Source organism: Kryptolebias marmoratus, linkage group LG18 (genome assembly GCF_001649575.2).
Source record: "Kryptolebias marmoratus isolate JLee-2015 linkage group LG18, ASM164957v2, whole genome shotgun sequence".
In the NCBI taxonomy this organism is placed as follows: Eukaryota; Metazoa; Chordata; class Actinopteri; order Cyprinodontiformes; family Rivulidae; genus Kryptolebias; species Kryptolebias marmoratus.
This window is the reverse complement of record NC_051447.1, coordinates 7,778,743-7,806,616: the sequence shown is the minus strand read 5'-3', so window position 1 is coordinate 7,806,616 and position 27,874 is coordinate 7,778,743. Positions and strand designations below refer to the sequence as shown.

The following is a 27,874-nucleotide window of genomic DNA, read 5'->3' as shown; positions in this document are numbered from 1 at the left end:
GAGTGTTCTTTTGCCTTTATGGTGTAATGGTAGCCAGGACGACTGACTAACCAGAGAAGAGACCTTCCATGTTCCATGTTATTATACTGCAATCACTTGAGACATTCAGTGTCCTCAGGTGATTCCCATTTCACTAATTGTGAGACTACTAGCGCCAAGAGCCTGGACCTCTGTTGAATGAGGACAGTCACTTTAAAGGGGGTGAATATTTATGCAATCACTTATTTTACATTACTTTTATTAAACTGGCATTACTTTGTAGAAATCAGTTTTCATTTTATCAGTGAAAAAAGGTTTTTGGGTTGTTGTTTTTTGACAAAAAGGGCAACTATTGACCATGACTGGTTTATAATACCACTTAAAAGGTAAAACATCCAATACTTTTTATAGGCACTTATAGGGACAATTTGTTTCTGTCTGTGTAGAATTGTCATTTTAGTTTTACAATAATAGGCTGGATTAACATTTAATGTGAATGCATGGAGGTGTATGTTTGAAAACTTGTTTGCTTACATTACAGTGCCACCTAATGGTAAAAAACTACTCATAAATTTACCATACAAAGGCAGTAATTAAAGAGAAAAGTCCAACAAGAATATTAGAAAGACGATCTTAAACCACCATGATAGTTTACCAATAGAGTATTTTTTCCTAATCGGCAAAATAAGGAAAACTTTGTTCAAAATAATTTATATTGTCATCTTGTTAACAAAAATCCTAATAAAGTATAAATGGAACTTAATACCTTTATGCACAGCTTGTAAAAACTACATTAAAACTTAATTACATCTCATCTAGAAATAGGTTAATTTTTGTTTTCTGTATAAAAAGGTATGCTAGAAAATACTGACCTAATTCCGATTTGCTGTTAGCTACCTTTACCATTTACAAAGTTTGAAACGTGGCTCAAAATCTAAAACTTTTCAGAGTAAAAGTGCCTTTTAAACTCTTATTTTTCCAGATTAAACTTTCTACAGGCTTTGTAAACAGAAAAGTTAAAAAAAGGGATTATGAGGTCTGTACTGTCGGCCTATTAATCCTTTCATATGTGTATTTATAGTTATTTTAAAAGGTTTTAAATTTAATTTTCTTCAGGAATAGTTCTCAGTCCGTCTTGAAGGACATTTCAGTGCTCTTTCTTCCCACACCACGTCAGTATCGTTCAGGTTTTAGAGTTACATTTGAGGTTTTTTATCCAGATAAAGTTTTATTGACTGGCAGAAAGTTTAAGATCATTGTCATGCAGTAAATCTTCCAGATGTTACTGTACGGTGAATTCAGATCTGACTGCACTTTTCTGTGTTCATATTTCCACCAATTCTGACAAATTTCCGGAACTAAATGGAAACACAAACCGTGACAAAGCCTCCACTGTGTTTTAGAAATGGTTGAGTACTTCTCTCCTTTGTTTCTAATTCCAGTTTTTCAGATTTTTTTTTTTTAAATCAGTTTTAAGACACCGAGCCGATATTCTATCAAATATGAAGCAAACTATTTTTAAGCCCGTCGAAGTAAAAACCTAACAATACCGCTCCTCAACATCAGAGCCTAAATTAGAATCAAAAAGTCGGCTGTGCCGCACCTGTTTGACATTTTGCTCGTCTAACACAGCCCTGCTCCCATCAAGGAACGCTTCAAGTGGTCGTTAAGCTCGTGACGCAACCGCCGAGCGAGGGAGCACAGTGATATGCGTTTACTGAGACGTCTCAAAATAAGACGCACAACTCGGCGAATGTAGAATCTACTGGAAACAAACAGAAGCTTTCTTAAAATTTAAACGAAATACAAACAGTTTGAGAGTAAAAGTACAGCTGGTCGAAAGAAAGTGGCGTACAAAAGAATCTTGTTGTGGACTAATTACCTGGCAAACAGAGTTTATTTTAATCAATTTGAACATAATTACTGACGGCATTTGTCATAAATAAGTTGATATAATGCTTTTGATTCATCTCTGTCTCCTGTGGACTTGAAAACAAGACACTCTGATGCACAGTCCCCTGGGACAGCTCTTATGACACAACATAGAGAACACCAAACAGTCCAAAAGGAAACTCGACTCGTCAGTTGTCGGGGACCTTTGTCTTCACTTCCTGGAGACAGACTTGCCTTTGGCCCCACGGGAGGTCTTGGACAATTTGGAGCCCCTCTGGTGGTCGCTGACTCGGTTTCGGAGCACGTGGATCTCGTACTTCTGCCTACTGAGCTTTTCTGCCAGGTCGAACTTCTCGGCGTGCAGCTGGTAGAGCCACTGCCAGAGGTCCTGCGCCTTCTCCGCCAGCTTCTCCTGGCTCAGGTGGTCGACGTTGAGCGGCTTCTTGCGCTCCATCAGCGCCTTCCTCTTCTCCTCGCGGGCCGTCAGCTTCTTGCCCTTCTTCTGCTCGACCTTCTGCAGGTAGCCGCCGAACGACTTGTTGGAGAAGACCTTCTTCTTCTTGGCCTCCTCCTCTGCGCGCAGCTTGGCCGCCTCTTCCTCGCGCCTCGACCTCTCCTCGGCCACCCGCGCTTGGCGCTCGCGCTCCTGCTCCGCGCGGACGCGCTGCTGTTCCGCCCGGTCGGCGCGGCGGCGCTCGATGCGGCTGCGGAGCGCCATCAGCTCCTCCTCTTCCTTCTGACGGCTGGAAAAATGTTGCTCTATGAGGGCCTGGAGGTCATTGAAATCCTTCTCTAGTCGCTTGCGGTGGAGGTCGTCAAAATCAACCTTTTCTCCATCAGGAAGCTTTGGAGGAGCCATGTTTGGCACATAGGTCGTCTTATGCCGTGGCCTGGAGCCTTCCTCGTTCTCCCCTTTCTTCTCATCCTTCTCGTCTTCCTGCTCATACTCCTCCGCAACTTCCTCAATGTCTGACATAACTTTTGAGGCTTTCCAAAATGGGGGAGAAAAAACAGAGCAGCTGGCGTCTCAAACACCGGAGATGACTGGAGTCCAGCATGTGCAGGTTGGGGGGGTTTTAAGGGTTTGCCTTCATCATGTGACCACTCGGAGACAGTCCCCAGGGTGTGGGTCAGCAACAGGACAGATTTCGAGACAGATGGATTGGTTCTATTTTCTCCTCCACCAAGTCTTGTCATAAACACTCGCCTACTTCATCCCCTAAACCCCCCGCCGCTGCCTACTCTGACCCTACAGGGCTCCTCATTCCTTTTTAAGGACAAAATGAGAGACTATTTCAGAAACACAACAGATGCGCATGCATACTTGTGCCGTTCGGTCCCACAAAGCGACACACAGCACGTCCCAGAACAATTCGCTCCCAGAACAAATAAAGAAAAAAAAAAATCTACCAAACTCACTGGAAACATTACTCATTGTACTGACTTCTTGAAGGGGGAAAAATGGTAATCTATCACTTAAATTCAAAATTTGGAATCACGGGGTGCTTAAAGACTTCCTTCAGCAAAGGCGCGAGTTATTAAGTGCGCCACAGCTTAGCGGGATTTAAAGAGTGGGAAGTTAGAGCTGTCACATTTACCAGGATTAACATTTACTTCTAATAGCCGAATGCAAATATTAGGTCAGTTAGTCTACAACTTTGTACACTTAAAGACAGAGAAGCACTTCTGTAAGAACAATGATGTGCAGAATGAGCTTCGGAGCTCTTTTATGTATCCTGTCAGGAATGCAATTAAAAGTTTATTGCGCTGAGTGGCCTTCTGCTTTCAGCTCACAGACGATTACAGCCCCATTCCACCAACTCCCAACGTTTAAAGACATCAACAACTTGTGTTTCCAAGTCTTGAGTTATCAGTTATAGAAGGGCAGCGCTTTTAGGGGATGACTGTGAGCAACAGGTGCTCTGCAGCGTCTGGGAATCCCAATTAACTTGAAACATGCGCCTCCTTGGGACAAAGCTTCTGATGTTATTCTCCTGCAAATCGACATGACAGACAACGCGTTATTATCTCCGGGGGATTAAGTTTCAGTCGTGGTATGAGTCTTGCGGGGCTCTGTCTGAGCAAAGATAAGCCGGTCGTGGCCTGAGAGGATCGCGACGCAAATATTAATGTCCCGTGTCTGTCTCAGCCCAGGGAGGGCTGATAAAACACGCCTGTGGGCAACACGACAACAGCAGGTGGTTCCAGTAAAAAACTCAGGGGCCCTCCTGGGCGCTGCTGTCAAGGGACAACTGTGTCTATCATCAAAGACAGGCAACAAACGATGGGAGCTAAGTATATCCCTCTGCTGTTTGGCACTGTGTGGGAAAAAATCTATAATTTTACATGTTTGAAGTCAGATATTTCGGTTTGGCTCATGTAGAAAAAAAGTAAAGATAGTTTTGAGTAATTTATTTAAATGATTAACCAGAATCTAGACTAAAACACATAAAATAGGTAACTTGTCTCAAGTTTAAGAAAGTAGTAAATTGTAAGCTTTACAGTGACCTCGTGTGGTCGAAACTGGATACTACAGGTGACTATTTACTAGATAATTCTTATTTTGGAGGCAGTCAGGTGTTTTTACACAGATGACTGTATTTTTGTCATCTACCATCATAAAATTTTGCAAGTTAAAATGTTTTTAATGTAAATGAGCAGGTCATTTAAAGATTGATAAGTGACTTAGTAAATGTGTTCAGCCTGGCTAATATTAAGGCTGTTGTATCATAAATCTAAAAAGTAGAATATGATTTAAGTCTGGTATAGATAAATAAAAACACAACCCAGTCATTGGGCACAGCTGAGTAGTATTGAATGATGATAATGGGAAATGTTTAATCACCAGTGGGATTATTTTTGTGCTTTTAAATTGTTGTGCATTTGATTTTTACTGTTTTCATCCTGTTTTTGTTTTATAGTTTACTTGTGTAAATTCTTAACACAGGTTGGTTTGCTGGCCTTGCATGGCCAATTGTGCAAAGGAGTTCAATATATCTTCCTGTGTACACTTAAACAACAACAACAACAACAACAAAAGGACAAAAAATGAGGTATAAGAAAAACTGGGAAACATTAGACATACATACACGAGAAGATGCAAAACAACCTCAACAGGCCCTCAAAAGTACGAAGAAATAGAGGTGTTAAGCGGCCAAAAGGATGCCAGTTACCAAAACTAATATTTTTCAAACCATTTTTTTCTCTTTTTTTTGGCAAACATTTGTTTTAAAATCTACATCTCGAAGGGGCTAACATGTGTTAGCTGGTGCCTAGCTTCAACACGATGGCTAAAAACTACAAAAATGTCTGTGTTTTGTACATTTATTAATTGGCTTAGAGTACTTTACAATACTTTTTACAAACCTGGTTTCTCTGGTGTGGTGTGGGAGGATGACAGCAGCAGTTAGTCGTATTATTTATTTATTTATTTGTTTTTTTGTGTATTTATTTTCCCTCCTCTGGGCGGTGTTTCCTCACAAGCCGAGCGCGGTCACGTGCCTCCCACGCGCTCCGCTCTGCTGACTCCGCCCACCAGATTGCGTCGCGTTATGAAACAGAACCAGGCCCAGCGGTGTTTAAACGGCGAAGAAACACACACAACCCCACATTATTGTTCGTTTCATGTACTCAAACGTTGCCTGTCTGTTTTCCAGCCGCCATGTTGTATTAATTTGTATCTGTGCCTGTGTGTAACACATACATAACAAGCACATGCCGCTTCACACGTGCGCGCGAGCTGTCAGGGCAGGGCTTAGTGATGTGTGTGTGTGTGTGTGTGTGTGTGTGGCTTGTTAGTTCATCCTTTTTTACATAAACTGCACTCTTAGTTCATTCACAAACAAACCCAGACGAAGATACTTGCACATACTGTTTTTTTGGAAGTGAAATTAATTTAGTGAGTTTGAGAAATTGTTTTTTTTTCCTTTTCTTTTGAACAATGTATCCTCATCACTGTGCTGTCCTGTGTCCAATTTAACCAGTGTGAGCATAAATGAGATGTTTCTAGTTTCCAACGTCTTCACCTGAACAAGAAGATCAATCTCCCAACTGATCATGGCCCCACAGAGCTGCATTCATCCCCAGGCTTGCAGTGACTTACCCAGAATTCTTCTGTTCTTTCACAGGAGCTCCTCAGCCACGGACCAGGGGCCGGCACACATCGAAGGATGCTCTCAGCTGCTCCGGCGATGAACTTAAAGCAAGCAGGCTGCCCCGCCAATTCGGTGGCGATGAGTGGAGCGAACCTCAAGCAGCTGAAGGAATCTCCAAACATCCTGGAGCTTGATTGTCCATATTGTAACCAGATTCTGGCCTCCGATGGTCCCGAAGTGATCTCTGGCAGCTTGGATGGTTTTATAGTTCTCCTTAAAACAGCTGAGGACTGAATGTTGAACTTACAGGAAGACCCAGGTTTACATGAAACCTTTCTGTTCTAATTGGTCTGTGAAGAATATATGAATAAACTCAAGTCTGTGCAGTAAGTTTTTGACCATCTTGTTAAACAAAACTGTCAACCACCAACTAAATATGCATTTTATGGAGGAAAGATAATTAAAGTCGAGTTCTGGACACTGCAAACAGTAAATGTAGGTCAAGCATTTTGTTTGTTTTTCCTTCTAATTTCTTAATTTTTTGTGGATTTGCTGCAACCTGCTGTTAAAACATGGGTTTGGAATGTTTTAGTAGATGTTAAGTTTCAGAAGCAGTTCACAACTTCAAGCAAAATACTTTAAAAAAACACTTCAAAATGACAATTTTGTTGAAAGACTCGTCCTTCTGGAAACATTACTGCTAAAGTAACACTTCTTGTTGCCTTCATTCCCTTTATATTTAGAACCAAATATAGTAACTTTCCCAAGTTACTATATTTTGTGACAGGCACGTCCGGAATAACATTACCAAATCTGATGCGAAATAGGCTGAATAAATGGTCAAGCACGGAAAGAATAGTTTAGAAAAATGAGTGCCAGTTGTTGCTTCCTGCTTCATGTCTGTCAACCAACAGTTACATTTCGAGTCACTTGTTTCTGCAATATAAACCCCAGAACCCACACCGCATTTAATTTTACTTCAAAGTTCAGCTTGACTGATTGAGACGCTTCAAAAGTTTTAATCAAAGCACACTAAGAAGAAAACAAGATCCAAGTGAAACAGCGCTCTCAGTTTGTACATTTATTTATCAGGAGTTTACAGGGGGCACCATGATGTGAAGACTCTTTATTCCTCTCATTTTTAATCAATAATAACAACTGACAACCGGCAAAAACATGATGTCATATTACCTGATAAGGAATGAGACAAGTTCACGAGTACTGAGACAGAGAACGATCAAAACACGCTTGTTAATATGCATAAACTGAATGGCTCAAAAACAAACAAGGGGGAGGGGGGAAGATATGCGGGCAGGTGGCTGTACTAACAAAGACGAGCTTTCTCTGTGTTTTAGTTTTATGCACGGACGGTCTGCAAATGCTTTATGTTTTTATTGAAAATTTGCCCCCCTCTAGAAACACCACCCGTCACGTTTTGTCATATCAAAAATATATCAGTGGGTCTATGGCTACACAAAAAGAGAGAAAACACATCAAATCAAAATATGTACAAGTTGTGTGTGAGCTGCAATTAGCAAAAATCGTTATATACAAGAAGAAAAAAGAAAAAAAAAAAGGATGTTTGTCCCAATATTAACCCAGAGATGAGTACAGTGAAACAGCTGCTTCAGTCCTGTCGGCACTGCCTGGGACGTGCAGTCCTCGTGATAACTTACAGTCTGTTTACAGGAGAGGTGATGTCAGATGATGAAGGGTTGGGGGGGAAGGGGGGGTTAGGATGTTGATCCTGAAGGTGCGGTCATGCAACACGGTGCTGGAGCAGAAGTTTTAGTGCCTGTTGTGTTTTTGGCTGTCATGTGAGTGCTGTGCAGGAACACCTGAAACAAAAAATAAAAATAAAATAAAAAAGAGGGACAGTCACGCTGAAGCGTTAACCTAATCAGATTAGATTTAATTAAACGCAAGGCAAAGATTGGGACTGCTTCGACAATTTTGACAAATGTATACCAAGCTAAAAAGAAACTAAAACTTGCTGCAGCATAACTTGAGGTCATTGTTTACAAAATCTGAATAAAAAATAAAAGTACAGAACCAGTGTATTACATGTGTTTCCTACCAACTCTAGTGGTTGCTCTGTCTCTGGACTTTAGAGCCTCTGCCGTTCCCAGAGTCCTCGTTGTGTCTTTTCCCACTGGTCTGCGTGCTGGGGTGGTGTTCAGGGCCTTAAAATGTAAAAAAAAAAAAAAAAGTAATTTCAGTTCGTTTTGAGACAAACCCCAAATAAAGAATGTTTCAGACGAACAATTGAACACGGTTTATATGTAGAAACTAGGCTCACTGGAAGGTTTCATCCACTTAAAATTAACGCGATTAAGTTAAAAAATGACAACATTGAGTGAATTGTTTTGCGCCTTCTCTACTCACCTTTCTGAATAACAGGACCTTGGATCTGCTGGGTGTTTTGCGTGTAACACATCATGCTTGTACCTGCAGCATAACTTGGAACTGAAAATTAACGGGAAAAAAAACAGGGTGTTAAAGAGGGAAGAAAATCTAAAGAATTCATTATCAAATATACAATATAATCCCTCACCCTGCTGACGAGTGCCGGCGCCGTTTTGTGGATCGCACTGAAGGTACATCATGACGCCGTTTTGCCAGTCTCCTTGTGGACGAGCTGGCACCTGATAGGCTGAAGGAGAAAACAAAAACACCAGCGTGATGCTCTTTCCAAATCTCCATTTCTCCTCTAGCCTCCTGTTGGTGACTGATCTCCAACATACTGAGGATGTGACTTTTAGGAATGCTCTGACAGCAGTAGGAACGAAAGCTAACTTTGGGTTTTAATGTCTGAAGAGTAAGGAGGAAGAGGAGGTCTTGTTCCTCTTACCAGTTGCAGCTGCAACCTTATGGGACGCTTCGGCGGAGAATCCCATCCCGTCTGAGGGGGTTTCGTTGTTTCCATTACCATTAGAGTTGGATGGAACTGTCGCCAAGAGGCCTGAGAACACAAACAACAAGGAGTTAATAGCTTATATGATGTAAAGACAGTTTTGAGTAAAATTGTCTTTTTCAGATCACTTAAATAAAATTTTACTAAGTAGTGCAGATGATAACTTAGAGGCAGACAATAGGGTTTGCAAAGTAGTTTATTCCCGTGTTCTTACCGAGGCCTCTGTAACAGGAGAGCTGCTGGTAGATCTGTTTCATACGCTCGACATTGATACAGCTGGCCTCTGCGTGGTTCACCATGGGCTTTGGATAATGCACGCCAACGATACATTTGGCAGCCTTCTGCACGGCCTCTGGAGCGTTCCAAGGCTCATAAATATACTTGGCTGGAAAACCCCTCAGAATGGGCAGGTAGCGCCTGAACAAAGCCATAAAAAAAAAAAAGAATTTGATTTAAACATTTTCTAAGAAAAATATTACCTGTGGTGTTGTGGATTTAGCCTGTTTTGATTGGCATACACTACATTTTTGATTTGAAAACTCTGAATAATGTTCTACTCGTACCGTATGTAATCTCCGTTTGGGTCGGTGCGTCGGCCAAAACCGACCGGGCAGTAGCAGTGGAAGAACTGCTGAAAAAAAGAGCTGCAGGACAGCCACATCCAGCTGCCCGCGTTTACACTCCAGTCTGCATCCAGCAGCAGCTCCTCAAACACCTGGACACACAAACACAAAAAAGGTCTCAATAATTCCAGCTGAGATGCATACGAGTGAAAATCTTGTCATCGAGTGAAAATAGATTCATAAAAAAAAAAAAGAAGCTTAAATATTTCAATGTTTCTGCTTTTGTTCCGACATGCTCTACCTTCATGCCCTCCTCCCAGCTGACCCACAGGTCTCCCCTCGTCAGGAAGCAGGCCACGGCGTGTCGGGCCAGGTGGTGGATCCAGCCCTCCTGCCTCAGCTGGGTCATGATGGCGTCGATCCAGGGGAAGCCGGTCTGGCCCTCGGCCCACTTGGCTAGCGCCTCAGGGTTGCGGTCCCACGGGATCTGAACGCAGATGGGGTTACTGTCCATCTTGTCGAAGCAGGGGTTGTTGGTGGCTGCCGTGTAGAAGAACTCGCGCCACAGCAGCTGGCCATAGAGCGACAGAGGCGGGGAGCTGTTCTTCTTCACCTAGAATGAAGCATTTGTATTGAGTAAATGTAAACGGTGGAAAACAATAGGAAGAGAGAAAATGGAAACAATATTGTGTGTGTCATTTCTGAATAGCTGGACAGAAACAAATCTAATCATTAGTCAGATAATCTCAGTCAGCACAAATCCTTATTATCAGGCTATTACGTAATCATGCTGAAGGGACAGAATGCCCTGTAACTTTAAACAAAAAATGGACAAGAATCCCTTTTAAAATAGCTGTAAAATATATACACACACATAATTTAGTTCCAATTTGTTGTTAATCTTCCCTACAAAAGGAAAACCAACATTGTTTAAGATCTGTGTTGATTTGAATTCCTTAAAGTAATACAATCACCTATTTCTCACACTTCTTTTTCCAACAGAAGCATGATCAGGTTACTAAATAAACTTGCCTTCCTGTAGAGGTCTGTGAGTTTGAAGTAGAAGAGGCGACAGGAGAGGCAGCCAAACCGCAGGTATGGGCTGAGGCCTGTAGGGCTGGCGAGCAGCGAGTTGGCGTTCATCCTGGGACGCTCGAAGTTGGCCACCCACGCCTAAAGGCGGCACGACGAGACAGAAAAGTAGGCGTTATGTTGTTGCTTTAGATCGGGGAGTTTATCGGGAATATTTAAGGGTAACAGAGCAGAAGAACAATGTTTTTCTCTAATTTTCAGCCGGACTTTAACGGATCTGACTGACCTTTCGCTCCAAATGCCTCTCGAGTCGTGTGAGAGCTTCAGTCTCTCCTCCTGGCCACACAGCTGAGGACAGACCCTCCGTGTCAAAACCTACAGGGTTCACACAAGAAGCACATGATTTATATATATTTTCTGTTTTATTGCACAAGTAAAGTTGTCAAAATTATAATCGTTTTTTTTTGTTTTTTTCTTAACTCACCCAGTTCTTCCAGTGAGGGAACCCCGAACCTGTCATCGTGGTCTTCAGACAGGGGTGTAGTGCATTTCCCCATGATCTCAGCTGTGATGGACTCTGCAGGCATCTCCACTGGATCCATACGACTGATGAGAGTCTGGAACCGCTTGTAGGTGAGTGGGGACTGACCCCCGTTCAACTCTATGATCCTGAAGGTCACAGACGACAACAGAGAGGTGTCACGAACCAAACAGACGCACAGATAATCGCACACGTTTGCGCCGAAAAGGACTTGATCGCATTAACTCACTTGTCCAGGTCATAGAGGGTGTGGGAGATGCGAACGGTCACCTCCACTCCGGCTTCAGAGGCCAGCTTCTTAATGGCAGCGTCTCGCTCTTTTCCAAAGGGCTCCGAGTCGTACTCGTAGGACAGACGACTGATCTTCCACTCCTGCACAACAGGGAGGAAACGTATTCTAAGTATAGGGTTTCCAAAAAAAAACAACTATCTGAAGCAACCCGGTTGTGCTGCTCAGTGGCTAAATCAATGGACGTCACCTTGAAAAGTCTGGGAAAGACATCTGTGGGCTGGCCTCGGATCACAAACAGACGAGAGTTGAGCTTACGGAGGCTGGAGTCCAAATCCTCGAGACTCTGCAGTAAGAACCTGTAGAATGACAGGAAGAGGGACGTCACACTCGAAACATATATACGAATATATACATGTGAGGAGATCTTTAACTGCTCTGAGCATCAAGTTAAACAGCTGGGGAGTTTGAACATGGTTATTTTATGTGGCTTTGACATGGGCAAAGGCTAAACGCACCATGTTAAAAAACCTGCAAAAGTGTAATTTTTCACTGACATAGTTTAATAAATTTTCTTTTAGAGGCACTGGAAAAGCGGACATGGGTCTCTGTTACATGACTGGCAGACAGGTTTCCTTTCTAACAAAAATTATTTATTATGCTCTGATAGCGCAAATTAATTTAATATCTTTAATAAAATACTAGTTTAAGTATTGAACACCAAACGCAAAACGGTTTCCAAAACATGATGGCCTCACTGCCTTAAGTTCTTCACTTGTCTGATGCTTTGAATAAAAGCATCTGCATATTTATTTTAACCCACAATTCAGAAGATCCGATAATGCTGGCTGTTTTTATTTAACAATACACGTTTGTAACTTTTTAATAATCGAATGCCTCGTGAGCTCTCAGTAACATGAGTTGATGTTATGCCATTTCATAATGAATATGGAAAAATAACAAATCAGAAGTGCCTCTGGTATTACACATGACATCCGAGCAGATGACATGTGAAAGCAACTCTTAACATTTTACAGGTGGTGATGACCTAACTGAGTAGTGCCAAAATTAGAAACGTTAACCTCTTTGCTCCAAAGAGGCGCACTCGACTCGATCCGAACTCCTCGAACGTATCCCTGTTCCAAAAACGAGCAGTGTAGTGAAAAAGGTCAATTATTTTTAATGAATGCCCTGAGAGGGTTTAAAATATGTCAGCCAGAAAGCTCTGAAGGCTGAAGTGATGAGTCATAAGATATATCTGACCAAAATAATGGCAGTTCTCCAGGGGAGGCAAGAGGACAAACAGGGCCCCAATGCTGGTGAAGGAGCCAAGTTCTGGCGAATGACTCAAAAACTAAAAAAAAAGCAGTCAAATTTATCCTTAAATAATTGTTACCACTTTTAAAAACAAGCGTAGGAGTTTATAATTGTACTGAAGGACGAACTGGTCTGGGCAGATATGCATTTAGATGCATAAAAAAGGTCATTAGTTTTAGACATTCATATATTAAAAGAAAGGGTTACAGAGTTTTACAATTAGCTCTTTTGGGGAGCAATTCACATTTATAATCCTATAAAAAACAAAGTAGGTTATACACTAGCAACTGGTCGCATATATTCTAGTTTGTTGACTGAATGATTGGTGCAAAAAATGTGAGAAAAGCTTTAAGGAGCTATCACAAAGCAGTTTGATAATTCAATATTTATCATCATGAGTCATTTCACTGCATAGAACAATTGTTCCTAAAGACAGAAAAACTACAAAAAATGACTCCTGAAAGCAAAATATTCTGTTTCAACTGTTGCACAAAGAGAAACCATACACACTACTGTTTATTCTGTCTTGTAAATTTCTGTTTACTGCCAGGATTTCTGAGCTGAAACATAAACTCTGTCCTTGTCAGTGTCTCATTTCCCTGAAACAGAAGTGACATTCCTCCAACGTTATAAAACAAGCCTCAACTGACTTGTAGAACTGAATCACACGGTCAGCAGATGACTCAAACAACCTTCAACGCGCATAATCAAACACAATACTGACCCAACAGGCTGGAATAGTGTCGAATTGATCTTTTACATCAATCTATTTATTGTGTCGAATCATCTCCAAAGCTTAATTTGTACTGTGCTTCTGTTTAGAACAGCCAAAAATAAGAACTACCAACAGTAACCTTAAAATTAGTCAGAGGTATACACATGCAGACAGAGCAGCAGTAATGTGGTACTTCCCGTACTGTTGCTATAGGCACCAAAATAAGTAGGACAAGGCTTCCTGTATCATTCCAGCCTAATCAATTATTTTACTGATATAACAAGCAGGTGGGTACACTGTAAAAATCTTTCTACTTGTGGGAAATTTTAAACAACACACTTCTCATGCACAGCCCCCCTCTTTTTACTGCAATGCTAATATTTTGGTTAATAAAATGTCCTGACAATCACTCATCCAGCTATCGGAACACTTTTCTTCTGAGAGAGATTTAAAAACATGACTTTAAAAGAAAAGAGGATTCAAAGTAAACAAAGAAAGCTGGGTAGATTTTTTTTAAATCCGTTTCTGTGAAGACCGATATGATAATTATTCTAATTTTTATTGTGTTTTTAGTAAATGATCTACAGTCTACTGTACACAACATTGGGGATATTTCTAGTTTTCCTAAGGTGAGAGGGAGAAAAACGTAATCCTGCAGTTACATTAACATTAAAAATGTGTCAAATCTTTACTTTACTACCCTTAATAGAGGCAGTTTCTGCTGCATGTCGTCAACACTGAGCGTCAGGAAAAAACGCTTCAATATAAGTGAGTTTTTTTTTTTTTTCCCCTTCATTCATTAGGTAAAACTTTCCACTAGCTGAGCACAGGAGTTTTTAAAGCGGGAACACCCTGCTTCATCTCCCTCTGCCAAGTCTGTTGACATCTGGGAGCCGTCTGTAACAATCAGAGCCCCCTTCTGACAGCCAGTGAATCAACTACTGCCGCCTCCACCCGAAAAATCGACGTCCCAGTTCGGGGGAGCGGGTTCGGGATCACATCGCTGACCTGGGATCGCATCGCTGACCTGGGGTCAGCGTGACACGGCGAGGCTAGACTCAGACCAACTGACCTAATAAAGGAAAGCAGCCACTTTAAGCTTTGTTCATCTGGGCAGCTTAGGCAAATCTGTGCAACACTGCTCAAAGAAACCAGACACTCCTACCTCCGTCTTATCTTTTACAAACAGACCCACTAATTGCACCCCTCGTGGCACCAAAGTCTTTTATGATCGCGGGTCACCAGCTAAGACTCTGTAAGCGACTCAGAGCGCAAACATGATCTGAAAAATGAGTATCAGATGAATGCAGCTGTGGGGATTAGAGCTGATGGCGGAGCGGTTCGTCAGAGAAACACACGGGCGTCTGTTACACGAACAGGAAAGCAGAAGTAGGTCAAAAAGACAGGAGAGTTGGATGGTTTACTACTAACACACTGACCTACTTGTGCCTGCCGAGGGGACGTCGGCGATGGGGGAAAGTTACTGCAATTGTGTCATCTTACGTTGCCCTGTGGCTAAAAATCAGCTCTTGCATCTTGAATACAGGGACGCTTTCTTCATTTGCAAATGTGTCAAAAAGAAAAAGGGGGGCAATGTGCTGGAACGACGCTAGGTACACAGACGTCGGGTTATAGTGAGCTTTGTATAATCCCCGGTCGCATTCACATACGGAGCTGGAGACATTTTTGCGCACCGAAAGGTTTCTATGACACTCCTCAGCTTTGTTTATTCATGCATGACGCCAATAATTAATCAGTTTTTGGAACCTGTCTCAGAAATCTTAACCTCCTCATACTTTTACATGCAATGTAAAAGCAAACTTAAAGTCAAACACTATTTTTTTTATTATTATTATTATTATTAAGAGCAAATGGTAATCTTCTCAAGCCTGTTTGTACTCTGTGCAAGGTTTTATTTCGTCAACGTTTATGTCAAGTGTGTACATAAAGAGAGAGAGAGAAAAGAAAGAATCAAAACGGCCTGCGTTAGCTCTGCGTCACCCCAGGCGGCTGTTGTGTAACAGGGGGGGAGAACGACACAGATGCTCACAACAAGTCACTTTTTCTGCCACTGCAGCGTCTTCTGAGCTGGCATCGAACTAGACCACAAACTAAGTCATGCAAAATGAAACAAAGAAACGCCCAGCGAGGTAATTACTGCTGAGCAACACGTTATCAGCTGCATGCCAAACGAGATGCTGCAGCTTTCACACAGAAGCACTTGTTTGAGGTTATAAAGGAAAAAAAAAGGTTTGGGTCACTGACCAAAAAGAACAAACTGCAACGCCAAGCATTTTGACTGGTGACGCCTTCCACGTAACGCAGAAGGTTAAACTGTCAGAGCGACGCAGGATAAGAAGGTAAACGTCACACCCACGTCAAAAACTCACTCTTATGTCTACCCATTACAAAAACACTCGTTCTAAACCATGCAAAGCTTCCTTATCAAACAACTGCAAAGACGCAAGGTTGACTTAAAGAACAGTCACTCAAGAAGAGATGAAAAATGTGCAAATAGACAAACTTTTAATCTTCATTCTTTGATTATATCTTTGCAAACGCAACTATTGTTATGGTTCATTTGTGACAAACATTTTTTTGGCTTGTCCTGAATCAACCTTACAGTGTAATAAAATTTAACCTGCTTTGGAGGACAAACCTAAATGAGAAACCTGTTTGACGGCATGGCCGAGAAATTATTCCCTGCATGCTTTCTAAGCAGAAGTAAAATGCAAAAACTTCAAACCAATTGCGGTTTGCGCCCAGGACAGGTCATTCAGTCCTTCGTCGTAAAAGCCTAAATGAAGGGAGGATTAAACGGCATGAATTGGTTCTTGGGAACAGACATAAAAAGCAAAAAACTAGCTGACGGGATCTGCTGTTGTTATGTGCCTCCAGCTATGAGTTTCACAAGTATTAAACATGTTTAAGTCTTACTACTGTAGTTGTTTTGGACTATAAAGGAGGTAGAGGTGTCAGTTATGTATCATCATTTGGTCGTTCTGCCTTTTCTATCTGTTTTGCGTGCCTTTTGCAAACATTCGATCCACCTATTTTCTCACTGAGGTGTTTTGCATCTCTGTGGCAATTTTGCATCTCTCACAAATCACCTGCACCCAATCGACCTCTCTTTTAAGAATCTATGTGATGCTTTAGGGGCAAGTAAAATCAATTGATTCCCCTCCTTTCAGCATTATGCCAACACACACCAAAACCTCTGTTTCTGGAGGGGATCGCATAATCAGCTGGGTTTAATTAGCAGTACCTGGCTGCTACTTACTCCCTGAATTCCTGCAGAACGAATAAAGCTGCACTTTGTTTGTCCGCACCCTGATGCAGCAGTTGGGTGATCTTTTTGTGATTATAATCTGTATTGACATGCACGTACTGTTGTACATACGAGTCTGATGCTACCTAAATCTCAACCTGGTGACTATGTCCTGGTGTGTTAAACTTCACATTTAAGAAGATTTATGCAAATCACAGTGGCATTATTTTTCTTTTCTCATGCACACAGCTGATAAGACCAATAACAAATAGCCCTGTCGCACATTAACTGGCCTCTGGTTTGTTTTTATTCATGTTCTGAAGACTTCAGATCTCAGTATAAATGCATTCTCATGTCATACCTCCACCTGTTGATCCCAACGTTGGAGGATCCAGCGAACCAGGGGTCGATGATGTAGACGCAGCGGACAGTATCCGCTCCCAGCAGGGACTCTCTGAGCGCCGGGTTGTCGTGGAGCCGCAAGCCCTTCCGGAACCAGTGGATCGTATTAATGACCATTACTCGACTGGGTTAGCCCTGTTTAAAACGATAAAATAGTCTCTTCTCGGCTGTTTCTCGCTCGACTTTAATCCCGACTCTGTGGCTGCTGGGTTTTTATTTTTTCCCTGCGTTTAGTTGTCCAAGAGGAAAAGAAAACAACGGCACGAGGCGGACGGATAAAGTTTTAAAAAAATTCGTCTCAGATTCCAGAAATAGTGTCCAGCTTTAGAATTAGCCTTGCTCTAACAGAACCTTTTCCATTATGTCGAAAAATTGATAAACGGCTGGTTGCTGAACCATTTGGGCACGAGACAGCGCGCGCTCCGCGGCACCGTGACCACCAAACCCGGCGGGCTTTAGGACCTGGGCGGCCGAGGAGCGGTAGCCTGATTTGTTGTATAACTTGTTTTTCTGAATGATGAAAAAGGCATACAGGAACGCACATGAACTAAAACTCCTGAACCAACTCGCATTCAACACACAATAACGGCGAATAACAGAGAAATTGACCGCCTGTAATCCAGGGGAGTTGCTAAAGAGTCCAAGACACGGTTGGCAGGAGTCACCGGCGCGAAGAAAGCGTGTTATGTAAATACAATACAATCGAATTCGTCGTCTTAATTTGCCTGGACGGATACTTAACCGCTGAAAACCCCTTCTGGCTCGCTTCTGACTCGTTCCCCTCGCGACCAGACGGATATTTTAGTAAATATGTCAGGGAAATTTCCGAAACGAACACGACACACAGCCCCTCCACGTCTAAACCGCACCTACTGCCGTTGCTCCACCAACTGGCGACGTGCTCAGCCCGGAGCCGCGCTCTGATTGGCTGGAATCTGCTGCGTGCGTTTCGCGGCGTGGTCACGTTTTTACGGCGTGCTCTCTCCTCCCTCACGCAGCCAGGCGGCCCAGCGTGCGCAGCGAACTCGGCTGTGGATTTTACTGAGCGCTGACCTCTTATGGTGACTTGCCCCAAAATGTTAGCGGGTTAATTTGCTCACCTCTGGGAGCACAAATGCGGACGGGAAGCTACGACCCAAAACAACTTTACCAGTTTAATAATAGTAATACAAATAAATAAACTGCTTTAGGTTGCGCAAATTAAATAAACGGACTTCAGGGACATTTTGGGGTTTACAAAAAAAAAAAGATATGAAGTCTGCGTGGTCAGTCTGCTGCAGGTTTGTTTACTAAAAGAACCCGGATGAGCATATGGGCGGCTACGTGCGTTACATGTGGTTGTTTTAGTAGCTCCGAGATAATCATAACATTAAATCATTTTAATTTATACTTTCACGTTTTCTTTCACCAGGTTCAACCCACCTGTAAACACAAATAATCAGATTTATTTAATTATATAATATTTACTCATATTAATGACTACTTTTGTTTTCATTACTATATTCCTGTCTTAAAGCACTTTATTTCTTGTCGCACTCATAAATGCCTTGCTCTTTTAAAACTAAACTTACTTTTTTATATTAAGCTATATCTATTTAAAGATGTGCTTGGCTGCAGGTTGCGACTTATTTCTACGCAGATTTTAAGTTTTTACATATAAAAAAAAAAAAGAGAAATGCGTCACACAAACTCTTATATAAAATGGTTTGTAATTATGCAAGTTAAAAAAAAAGGAAAAGAAAAGCAGTCTTGGCGGGGTAGTGTAATATCTAATATCGTGTGTTCACCAGTGGGGGGCAGTATAACGCCATGTCTCAGAGGCTTCCCGTTCTATGCCTGATAAAAAATACAAATTACTGATTTTAAAACATTAAATTGTCTTTAATGCTTGAACGTTTTATAATATGTCGCTATTTTATTACTATCATTATTTTAGTTTTTATTTATAATATAATGAAATTATTTTTATATTATCAATTGTCATTATATGCTGTGAATATACCTTTTAAAATTATTTATTTGTTGTTTTTTTAGTATAATAAAGTTTAAGGCAAACAGTCACACAAAGCACTGTGAATGTGGGAAAATCAAAAGAACACAAAGAAATAAAATACCAAATTAAAAAAAATGAATACTGTACATCATGACTAAGGTTCACATGACGCACTCCTTCTGCTTGGAAAACACAAATGATCTATCATCTTGCTGGGAAAAAAAAAGGGGAAAAAATCATGATAATTTTGCTGTTACCAGGCAACCAAGGCTTAATATAAAAAGAGGACAGGCTCTGGAGCACTGCGGTGCGTTTAGAGACACCGCTGACAGCTGCCCACCTCCTCTGCTCTCACCTGAGGAAGTCAGCAGGATAAGTTCTGCACTGCATCAAGAGGCTTGCTGGAGAGGATGTCAGCGTCACGCATTGGAGGACCAGCTTCCCACACTGGAGGCATCTGTTCTCATGACAAACAGATAAAACAGCTCCTAATGGACGAGCTCAGGAGCCTCCAGATCATCGGAATGTTTGCTTTTGCCCAGAGGTGAATCAGTCCACCGAGCGCTGGCCCTTCCCTCCCAGGAGCTTTGAGGCTTTTAACCGTAAACTACTTCAAAACGCACCTGCAGCGTGCGGCAAAACAGTACCTGTAAGCTGGATTTGCTTTTCCCTGTCAATCACTTTGGCAAGTGTTGCGTAACTCCCCCCCTAATGTCACCGTAGTCTTGTTTTCCAGCTCTGGCATAATGCAGTGTCATGTAAGGAAAGTATGAAAGGGCCTCTGGCATAGCAGGCAGCGTGGACAGATGGTTTCTCCAGCTCCAATGCACAAGGAGAAGCCCCAGCAGAACGGATGAATCATCATTCCACCAACTGCTTCTCTCAGCACGTCACATTTCAGCTCGCTCACTCTTTGCTTAGACCAAAAAAATAAAAAATGTACTATGAATCGAACCTTGGGATATGTAGAAACAAATTTTGCAGGATTTGTTTTTTTCTTATTGTGATGAATCAGTCTTAAAAAGATCGAGGGCCAAAGATCTTCAGCTGTAAAATATTTATAGAGCTCTGGCATTAAATGTTAGCACGGGCTTTAAGAAACATCTGCCGCACTACTTTTAGGCCTAATTAAAGTTATCACTCGCGGCGAACGAGATGCCAAACACAACAGCTTGCCGTGGCAAGGACGCAGAAATTTTGTGCTTCATCCAGGCTGAGCACAACTCTTTCCTATTGCAATAAACTGGGACAGAAGTCTTCTAATACCTATTCTGAGGAGAAACTTTAAGTCAATAAAACTTAAAAAACCCATATAGAATTATTCCCACCTTATTGGTACTGGCTTATTAATAGGATTATATATTGGTGTGGGCCAAAACATGCAGGTAAAGTCAAATTTGGAGCTGGAAGATCATTGAAGCTTAATAAAAGAGGTTTGCATTGAAACTTTATACAGGAATTCATAATTTAAATGATTTTTTTCCTCCCCTTAAAGGTTTATAACTCCAGGGATTCAATTTAACAGCAGAGACAATGTCTTAATTTGCTGCCAAAGAGGCTTCATGGTTATTCGTGTCAGCATCAGATATTAGTTGGTATATATTGAGAATTAAAGGCCCGTATAGCATTCCTGGAAGGAATACATATCTCCCATTGCAAGATGTCACCTTTTAGAATATATGTTGTGAATCACTCTCAGCTACACTCGTACCAAATTTTAGATTGTATTTATGCTGTATTTAATAAATGTCTTAGAACCTGACAGTTAATATATCTCAGTAAAAGCAACAAGTGAACTAGACCAAAGGAAGTTCAGTCAACACATTGTGTTTTACAGTGTAACTGACGGTGGAATCCGAGCTCCATGCAGTGCAACAGAATCAGAATCAGAATCAGAATGCACCTCCTCCCCTTAGAGGCATGGCAGAGCCATGACACCCCACTGCAGCCCCAGCAGGAGTCACCGGCACCAGCCGCACCAGGTGCTGAGAGGCAGCAGGTAGCTGGCGCGTGTCCGTCAGAGCTGAAGGGGAGCCTCCGGATTGGCTGGTGTTCAGCGCCTCGCCGGGGGGTCTCCGGGCTCCTCCTGGCCCCTCCCCTCCGCCGGAGCCCTGCCTCTAGCCTGTTTGCCTGTGCGCTCAGCTGAGCTTGTTGCGGGGAGCGCGGACTCGGCTCTGTGCGCTCTGGCCGGTGAAGTTGCGGACGCGCCGGGGAGACACCAGGAAATCCTGCCGGGCTCGGAGAAAAGGGGAGGTGAATGAAAGTGGATGCTCGCATTCAGACTCTTCGGGCTGAGCGTGACACGAGGCGGGGGCGTCTGAGGCGTGAAGAACGAGTTTGTGTTTCAGCCGCGAGACCTTGGATACCCAACAGTATGCGGTGCAATTATGGCAGGCAAGGATAAGACCGTGGTGAGGACGCTGGAGGATTTAACGCTCGATTCTGGTTATGGTGGAGCCGCGGACTCGGTCAGGTCGTCCAGCGTGTCGCTCTGCTGCTCCGACACGCACCAGTCCATCCCGCATGGGGGCAACTACTGGCATCTGACGGAATCCATGCACAGCAGACACAACAGTTTGGACACAGTCAACACCGTCCTGGCGGAGGACACGGAGATACTGGAGTGCTCGGGACACAGCGCCAAGCTGCCCGAGCTGGACGAGGTGCCATGGAGCCTCGGGGAGGTGGAGGGCGCGCTGAGGAAAGACCAGGAGCTGATGGTGGGGAACCCCCCGCCGGAGGTCCTGGCGCGGCTGTCCGCGCTCGTCAGCCGGGCTCTGGTGAGGGTGGCCCGGGAGGCGCAGCGCCTCAGCCTGCGCTACGCCAAGTGCACCAAGCACGAGATCCAGAGCGCCATCAAGGTGGTGCTGTCGTGGACCATCTCGGTGAACTGCATCACGGCGGCTCTCAGCGCGCTGTCCCTGTACAACATGAGCACGGGCGACAAGTTCAGCCGCGGCAAGTCCGCGCGCTGCGGCTTGGTCTTCTCCGTGGGCCGGGTCTTCAGGTGGATGGTGGACAGCCGGGTGGCCCTGCGGATCCACGAGCACGCCGCCATCTACCTGACTGCGTGCGTTGAGAGCCTGTTCAGGGAGGTGTTCGGACGCGTGGTGCGCAGCGCGCTCGTGGAGAGGGACAACGGCATCCCCAAGATCACGCTGGAGTCCATGGAGCAAGCCATCAACGGGGACTCGGAGATCTGGGGTCTGCTGCAGCCCTACCAGCATCTCATCTGTGGCAAGAATTCAAGTGGTAAGAAAAGCTGGACTCTGGTCTGCGCTAAGGGGGTCAGGTCCTGTAGGACCAGCTTAAGGGATCAATCAAGCTCAGTTTTCCTCTTGAAGTTTAATTTGCCCACACGTTCAAGTGATGAATTTAGAAATGGAGATTTTTCTGTTCAGGCACTTTCAGAAATTTAACACAACCTGTAAAATACAGGGAAACTGAAATATGTTGACCCTGTCGACTTCACCAGTGGCTCCCACACTGTCCTGACCCACCAAACAACAGTGGCAAAAAACCTGTTAAACCATTATTTCAAAACAAATAATGTCATTTGAACAATGTTCGAAATGAAACCCCGTCAGTGGAGCTCGATTTAAACAAAATCCAAGGTTCTAATGTGAAAAGTTGGAACCCATCACAAATATTGGCACCGTTTCTTCAGGTTATTACAATGAAACCTTCAGCAAATGTTGTTTAACGAGTGTGGTTGTTCAGTGGTTTGAGTTTATTGCTGCATCACCGCTGAGAGGCACTTTCCTGGGGTTAGAAAAGCATGCGCTTGTGTGTCAGATCAGCTGATATCTGGTATGTAGGCACTTTGAAACACGAGCTATCAGGTTGTTTTTAAAAAGATTTCCTGTGCCTGCAGGAAAATAAAGCGTGGTTGGGTCTGACCAGAATGTCAGTTTTTGCAATTATCTCACAAATCAGAAGTAATAAATTAGGTAATGAGTAGAATCCAGGGTATTCGTCTTGTGCATTTCGCATAAATTAAAAAGTGATGTTTGAGGGGACTCGGTCAGGCCCCTGAACCCAACTTTGGGAACCTCTGGTCCATAGGGATACATCTCAGCCGTCCTTACAATCAGGCCGATCTGCGGTTGAATTAGTGAAATAAACTGTATCCAGAATGTAAACAAATCCCTCTGAACCGACTAAACCAGCTTTAAACACAGAAGCCAAATAAGAGCCAAAGCATATATAATAAATCTGTAATGCACAGCCAGTTCACAGAAGGTATAAGGTTCCAAAACCAAAGCAGTCCTTAAATGTTTTAGTAAGGTCATTTAATTGGCAGCCTGGAACCTTCTTTATTTAATTTCTCAGTGCCAAAAATGAAAGAAAAAAAAAAGAATTAAAGAAAATGAAGGCTATAAAGATTAAATTTTGGAGTGTTTCCATCTTGAGCGAGTGATAAGACTGCAAGCCCTGTAAACATCTGTGCTATTACATGTGTAATTACACCGCAAACAACAGGTTCTGACAGTCACGTCTGAACCAAGTTGATCAGAACCCCGCAGCAACAACAGTCAAATAAGTATTTATGGCTGGAAAAGAATCAAACAGACTCCATCTGGTGTTTTGTGTGTGAGCCATTGTGTTTCCATTGAATGATAATGAGTGTTTTTGACAGCCTGGCTATCACGGGATGATTTAAAAGCAGGATTTGTGTTTATATTGTGCGCTGGCCTTGTTGATAATGCTGCCGTGTCACTCCAGAAGGTGTAAGCCGTCAGTGGAGTGTGGGCTGGTCTTTTTTTTTTTTTTTTTTGAAATTCCGAAGCCCTGAATGAGTTGGCTGAAACTCTAAAGCAGAAGGGACTCACTGCTTTATAACTGAGAGCCAAAATCGAACTAAGAAAAAAAAAAAGAATGTCATATTGCAACTCTTTCTCTGATCATTGCGCCATTTTCTCTCAAGAAAGCTTCAGGGGAAAAGAAAAGCCTCTTGAACGTGTCATCTCGTGAGTGGTTCCTTTAACAGCTCCAAGAAATGATAGATCCATAAGCAATCTGAGGAAAAATTGAACTGAAATGAATCTGACTGTTATATAAGCCCCATACTATGCAGAATCTTCCAATTTTACTTTGATATAAACTCTTGGATATGTAACTAAAACGATGTAATGGACTCCAATGTAGACCAAATGCAAATAAGCTCATTGTTAAATCAACAAATTCATAAAAAATGTTTTGATGAACATTGAGTCTACAAATTTGACCAAAAGAGAAATGGCAATTCCTTTTTTTTCTTTTTAATTTTATGGCTGAATCATTTAACTGAGACAAAGTCGTTAGTGGAAATAATTATTGCTTGTAAACTTATCAGAGACAGGTGAGCCAAAGTGAGAAATAACCACTTTTCCTTTTCCTTTTTTTTTTTTTTTTTTTTTGCATAAAAAGTGTCTTAGTCTGGTCAGTCCAGCAAGTGATATTCACTCACTGTCCGAGACGTCAGCAAAGACCCTCAACGATCTGTGGGTTTTGTGTTGGGATTTTTTGTGAGCTACGGTTGGTTCGTACCATGATCTTGGATGTTGATGGGAAGTTTTCTGCTTCCTCCCACACGCCACATCCTTGTTTCTTCATCAGCTCATTTTCTTAGTACCTGCTCCCCATTCGACCTGCTTTCCTTTGTTCTTAGCCAAATCCTTCTTGCTGTTGGTCAGTTTTTGCCAGATTTTTTGACTCTTAGCCCCCCATTTGGGCGCTCTTTCCTTTTACCATGAGTCGCAGCTTCCCATATGTCCCATCGCATCCTACTGGAGTTTCCTGGTCACTGTTAAGGGGTGCTACTGCCATGGGATGGTTGGGAAAGTCTGATTGGTCTTCAGAGATGCTTAGCTGGGTTGCAGGCTTCTCTAAGGATGAAGGTTTTTCCCAGCATAACTGAAGTGAATCAGTGATACCCACCTTACTCATCAGTGCTCATAATGATTGGTGTATTTTAAAATATCTTACCTAGATGGGTAGTAGTGGCCTGTGAGGCTGCTTTGTTTTTTTTTTTCTAAAAAAAAAAACAGAGCAGCTGCATGCATCCCTTTCACTCCTCCTCCGTGGAACGTTTTGTTTCTCGATGGTGCAGAGGAGGCAATTTGCACTCCCACAAAACAGCATCTCTGTGTGACACTAGCAGAGATAGCCAAAAAAAAAACGTGGCCAACCATTTTTTATCAGGCACTTCTGCAAGATACAGTTTTAAACTCTGGTTACAGTGGCCTCACTTCAACGTGAACAATTTCAAATGAAACCCTCACACCTGCGGCCTAATAATTACCGTCCCTAATCACATTTGAATCTGAAATTCAATCGGGCGCCTGTAATTTCTTCTCTTTTTTTGGTGAAAGGAATGAGGATATAATTAGCAGGAAGTGCGAGAGAGCAGCTGTGAAATATGGTTCCATTTCTGAAATTTCACCTGAGGAACAAAAAGCGGTGCAGCCCGTAATGACTGAACCGACATCACTCTGCTCTCTCGACTGACCAGACCTGACTGTCTCCCTTTGCTCGACGTGAGTGGAGCACAACTGAAGCCTTTTCTTTGCCGCTTTTGTGTGCGGGAACACACGCTGCTCCGCTCTGGAAAGAAAAAAAAAGTTCTTTTTAAGATTCCTTAATGTCATATAAAAGGGAAACTTTGCGTGAAACTTTGAAAAGACAGACCTTAACAGCTCTCTGATCCAGACATCGTTCAGTTGCTTTTATGTGTTGATTGCATCTAGCGATCTCATGCTATAGTGGAAGATGTCATGCTCAGAGTACGTGTTGTGAATGACTCTCAGCTACTACCACTTGAGATATTAGCTGTGTAAAATTCCACATTTAGACACTAAAGAGTAACGTTAGGATGTCCAGCTTTTTTTACACACTCTATGATTTGGAGAACTGTGGAGAATGTCTTATTAGTTTCCCTGACAGTGAAAGTCGCGAGTCCTTTTTCTCCTTGTCTTGGCTGTCACGTAGTCCCATGTTTTTGTTTGCAAATGCTGGCGACAAAATGGGAACTGCGCTTGCGAGGGGGTTGTGTACTGTCTCGAAACGTTTGAGGGGGGGTTCTCAGTTTTTGTCGCGTCAGCCGCAGGGGGCATTGCTCTCCTGTCTTTCTGGAACTTTGAACGTGTTCAAAAATTTCTCATGACAATTTTCCGCTCAGAAATACTCCCAGAGTTGCAGTGGGTGTTTGGTACTCGTCCCGAACGCTTCTCGGTTTAGTTTCCGTGAATCAGAAAGCGTGAGACGTTTGAGACAGCTCAGGGAGGGAGGGGGCTGGAGATTTCTGAAACTAAATGACGACTAACTGAAGACATAAAACAGAATCTGACTTTCTGGGCACCCTGGGAATGTGACAAAATAAAAATACAATGAGAATAAACTGCAAACACATTGAGACATAATTAGGACACTCTGACTAAAATCCAACATTTGCATGAAATGTATACAAACCCCTAGTGAATTTTAATACGGCTGTTAAACAGTATAATGTAAGGCTGGTAAAATACTGTAATGGCAGCAGAAACACCATTATGTTTTATTACTTTGCAGTGAATCTACAGTAATATAATGTAAGTGTATGATTGCATACGATGGGACAAATATCTATAAATTTCCATTTCTGTGGCACCTTCCTTTTACCAGCATTTGGCTATATATTTACAAAACACAACTTCTTCAGGGATTAAACACACTGAAACTGTAACACAACTCCTCCACAAATAGTTAGCTGGTAGTTACTGTTACTGCACTGCATGAGCCCACTGTGGTACTGTTCTAATGCTTTGTGCAGCAGGAGATGCTGACTCTGTAGGCAGCAGGGTAAACAAAATATAGCGCTTTTAAGAATAAAACAAAATGTGCTGCAGTCGTAGGAATTCTAGTAAGCATAAATAAAAAAATAAAAAAAACTGATCTACTCAGCACGACAGGGATGGCGACAAAACCTGACATGAGAACCAAACAACAGAACCAGGATGAAGATCTGATAGGGTACTGAAAACCAGGGACTATGTCCGTACGCCGAGGGAGTGGAGCGACACAGGAGACGTGTGATAATTAGCCAACCATGAAACAGACCAGGGATTGCGCTACAAGTTTACAGAAAGTGAAGGAAAATCAGGCTGACCTGAACAAAATATAATCCAAAATATATGACAAAATTCCCTAAAAAGTCTTCCCTAGAAAAGGTTTAGTCATATTATGACTCCTAAATACATCTGTTTACTTGTACCAGTCTGTGCTAACACACTGTTGTAGTCTCGTAATTTCCTGTTTTGAGTTTATTCAGTGAGCAAACTAGTAAATTTCACACAACAGATACATAAATGCTTGTTTTTAATGGAAGTTGACCGATTTATGTTTTTCGATGGCCGATACTGATGCCAATTTACAGCAAACAGATCAGCCGATTTATGAAGCTGATTCTGTCTGACTATCATGCTTAAAAGTCTCTACAGGCCACTAGTGATGATGACTTTGGTTCGGACCTACAGACTCTAAACATGTTGAATTAGAAAATAATCTTAGCAAGGCATAAAAATACCAAAATATTCAACAGGTTGTTGGTTCGGGGAAAAAAAGCACCGGTGATGGAAGATCTTTGGCACAAGGGTGTAGTGTCAAGTGTAACAACACTGTGCGACCCACAAATGTACCTATAATGGATTTAGTATGCTCAAGCATGGCTAATGCCAGTTATTTATAAAAATAGTGAAAATTGGCCAACGCAATCGGTCCACTGACCAATCCTCTTACATTTAACTGTGTTTGAAGTCATGTTGAACTGTCAAATGACGTCTGAAATTAAAAGCTTGGTCATCAGCTTTCAGACCTACCGGGATGGTGAGTTTTCCTGTCATTTGCCTTGACCTTCCCGAAGGAACGGGTCCGACCTCCGCAGGACAGATGACACGACATAATGGAATTGCATAGCCA

At 42.6% G+C, this 27,874-nt stretch overlaps 3 protein-coding genes across 5 annotated transcripts in view; 1 reads left to right on the top strand and 2 right to left on the bottom strand.

The window, feature by feature from the left end:
* Positions 1–1,857: 1,857 nt before the first annotated feature.
* Positions 1,858–3,010, bottom strand: tnnt2c (troponin T2c, cardiac). Its single transcript, XM_037981098.1, has one exon. The coding sequence runs from the start codon at positions 2,846–2,848 to the stop codon at positions 2,084–2,086; it is 765 nt and encodes a 254-aa protein (XP_037837026.1). The 5' UTR covers positions 2,849–3,010; the 3' UTR covers positions 1,858–2,083.
* A 4,022-nt stretch (positions 3,011–7,032) lies between these two features.
* On the bottom strand, positions 7,033–17,831 carry LOC108233302 (cryptochrome-1-like). 2 transcript variants are annotated; one of them, XM_037981085.1, is made up of 14 exons: positions 16,907–17,831; positions 11,496–11,604; positions 11,246–11,388; positions 10,960–11,144; positions 10,762–10,850; positions 10,476–10,616; positions 9,745–10,056; positions 9,444–9,595; positions 9,095–9,297; positions 8,818–8,928; positions 8,521–8,619; positions 8,352–8,432; positions 8,044–8,149; positions 7,033–7,804 (listed from the first exon to the last, which is right to left on the bottom strand). In XM_037981085.1, exons 1-13 carry the CDS (start codon positions 17,062–17,064, stop codon positions 8,049–8,051), a joined length of 1,884 nt encoding a protein of 627 aa, XP_037837013.1. In that variant the 5' UTR covers positions 17,065–17,831; the 3' UTR covers positions 7,033–7,804; positions 8,044–8,048. The 2 variants fall into 2 exon arrangements, with proteins under 2 accessions (XP_037837013.1, NP_001316267.1); NM_001329338.1 differs by lacking the exon at positions 7,033–7,804 and having other exon boundaries at positions 8,049–8,149; positions 16,907–17,064.
* Positions 17,832–20,977: 3,146 nt separating this feature from the next.
* Positions 20,978–27,874, top strand: part of LOC108233295 (ankyrin repeat and BTB/POZ domain-containing protein BTBD11-A) — a 159,494-nt gene continuing 152,597 nt past the window's right edge. For both annotated transcript variants that reach the window (XM_017411666.3, XM_017411665.3), the window contains exon 1: positions 20,978–22,192. In XM_017411666.3, the coding sequence (XP_017267155.1) occupies positions 21,328–22,192 (865 nt within the window). In that variant the 5' untranslated portion in view covers positions 20,978–21,327. The remainder of the gene's footprint in view (positions 22,193–27,874) is intronic.

What these genes read in the sequence shown, in the direction of transcription:
- tnnt2c (XM_037981098.1), bottom strand. Translation starts at nt 2,848, where the DNA reads ATGTCAGACATTGAGGAAGTTGCGGAGGAGTATGAGCAGGAAGACGAG.
- LOC108233302 (XM_037981085.1), bottom strand. Translation starts at nt 17,064, where the DNA reads ATGGTCATTAATACGATCCACTGGTTCCGGAAGGGCTTGCGGCTCCAC. An exon ending in TCTTTCCCAGACTTTTCAAG is followed by an intron (nt 11,389 to 11,495) that starts GTGACGTCCATT and finishes CCTGTTGTGCAG; the next exon opens with GAGTGGAAGATCAGTCGTCT. An exon ending in TAAGGTTGCAGCTGCAACTG is followed by an intron (nt 8,620 to 8,817) that starts GTAAGAGGAACA and finishes TTTCTCCTTCAG; the next exon opens with CCTATCAGGTGCCAGCTCGT.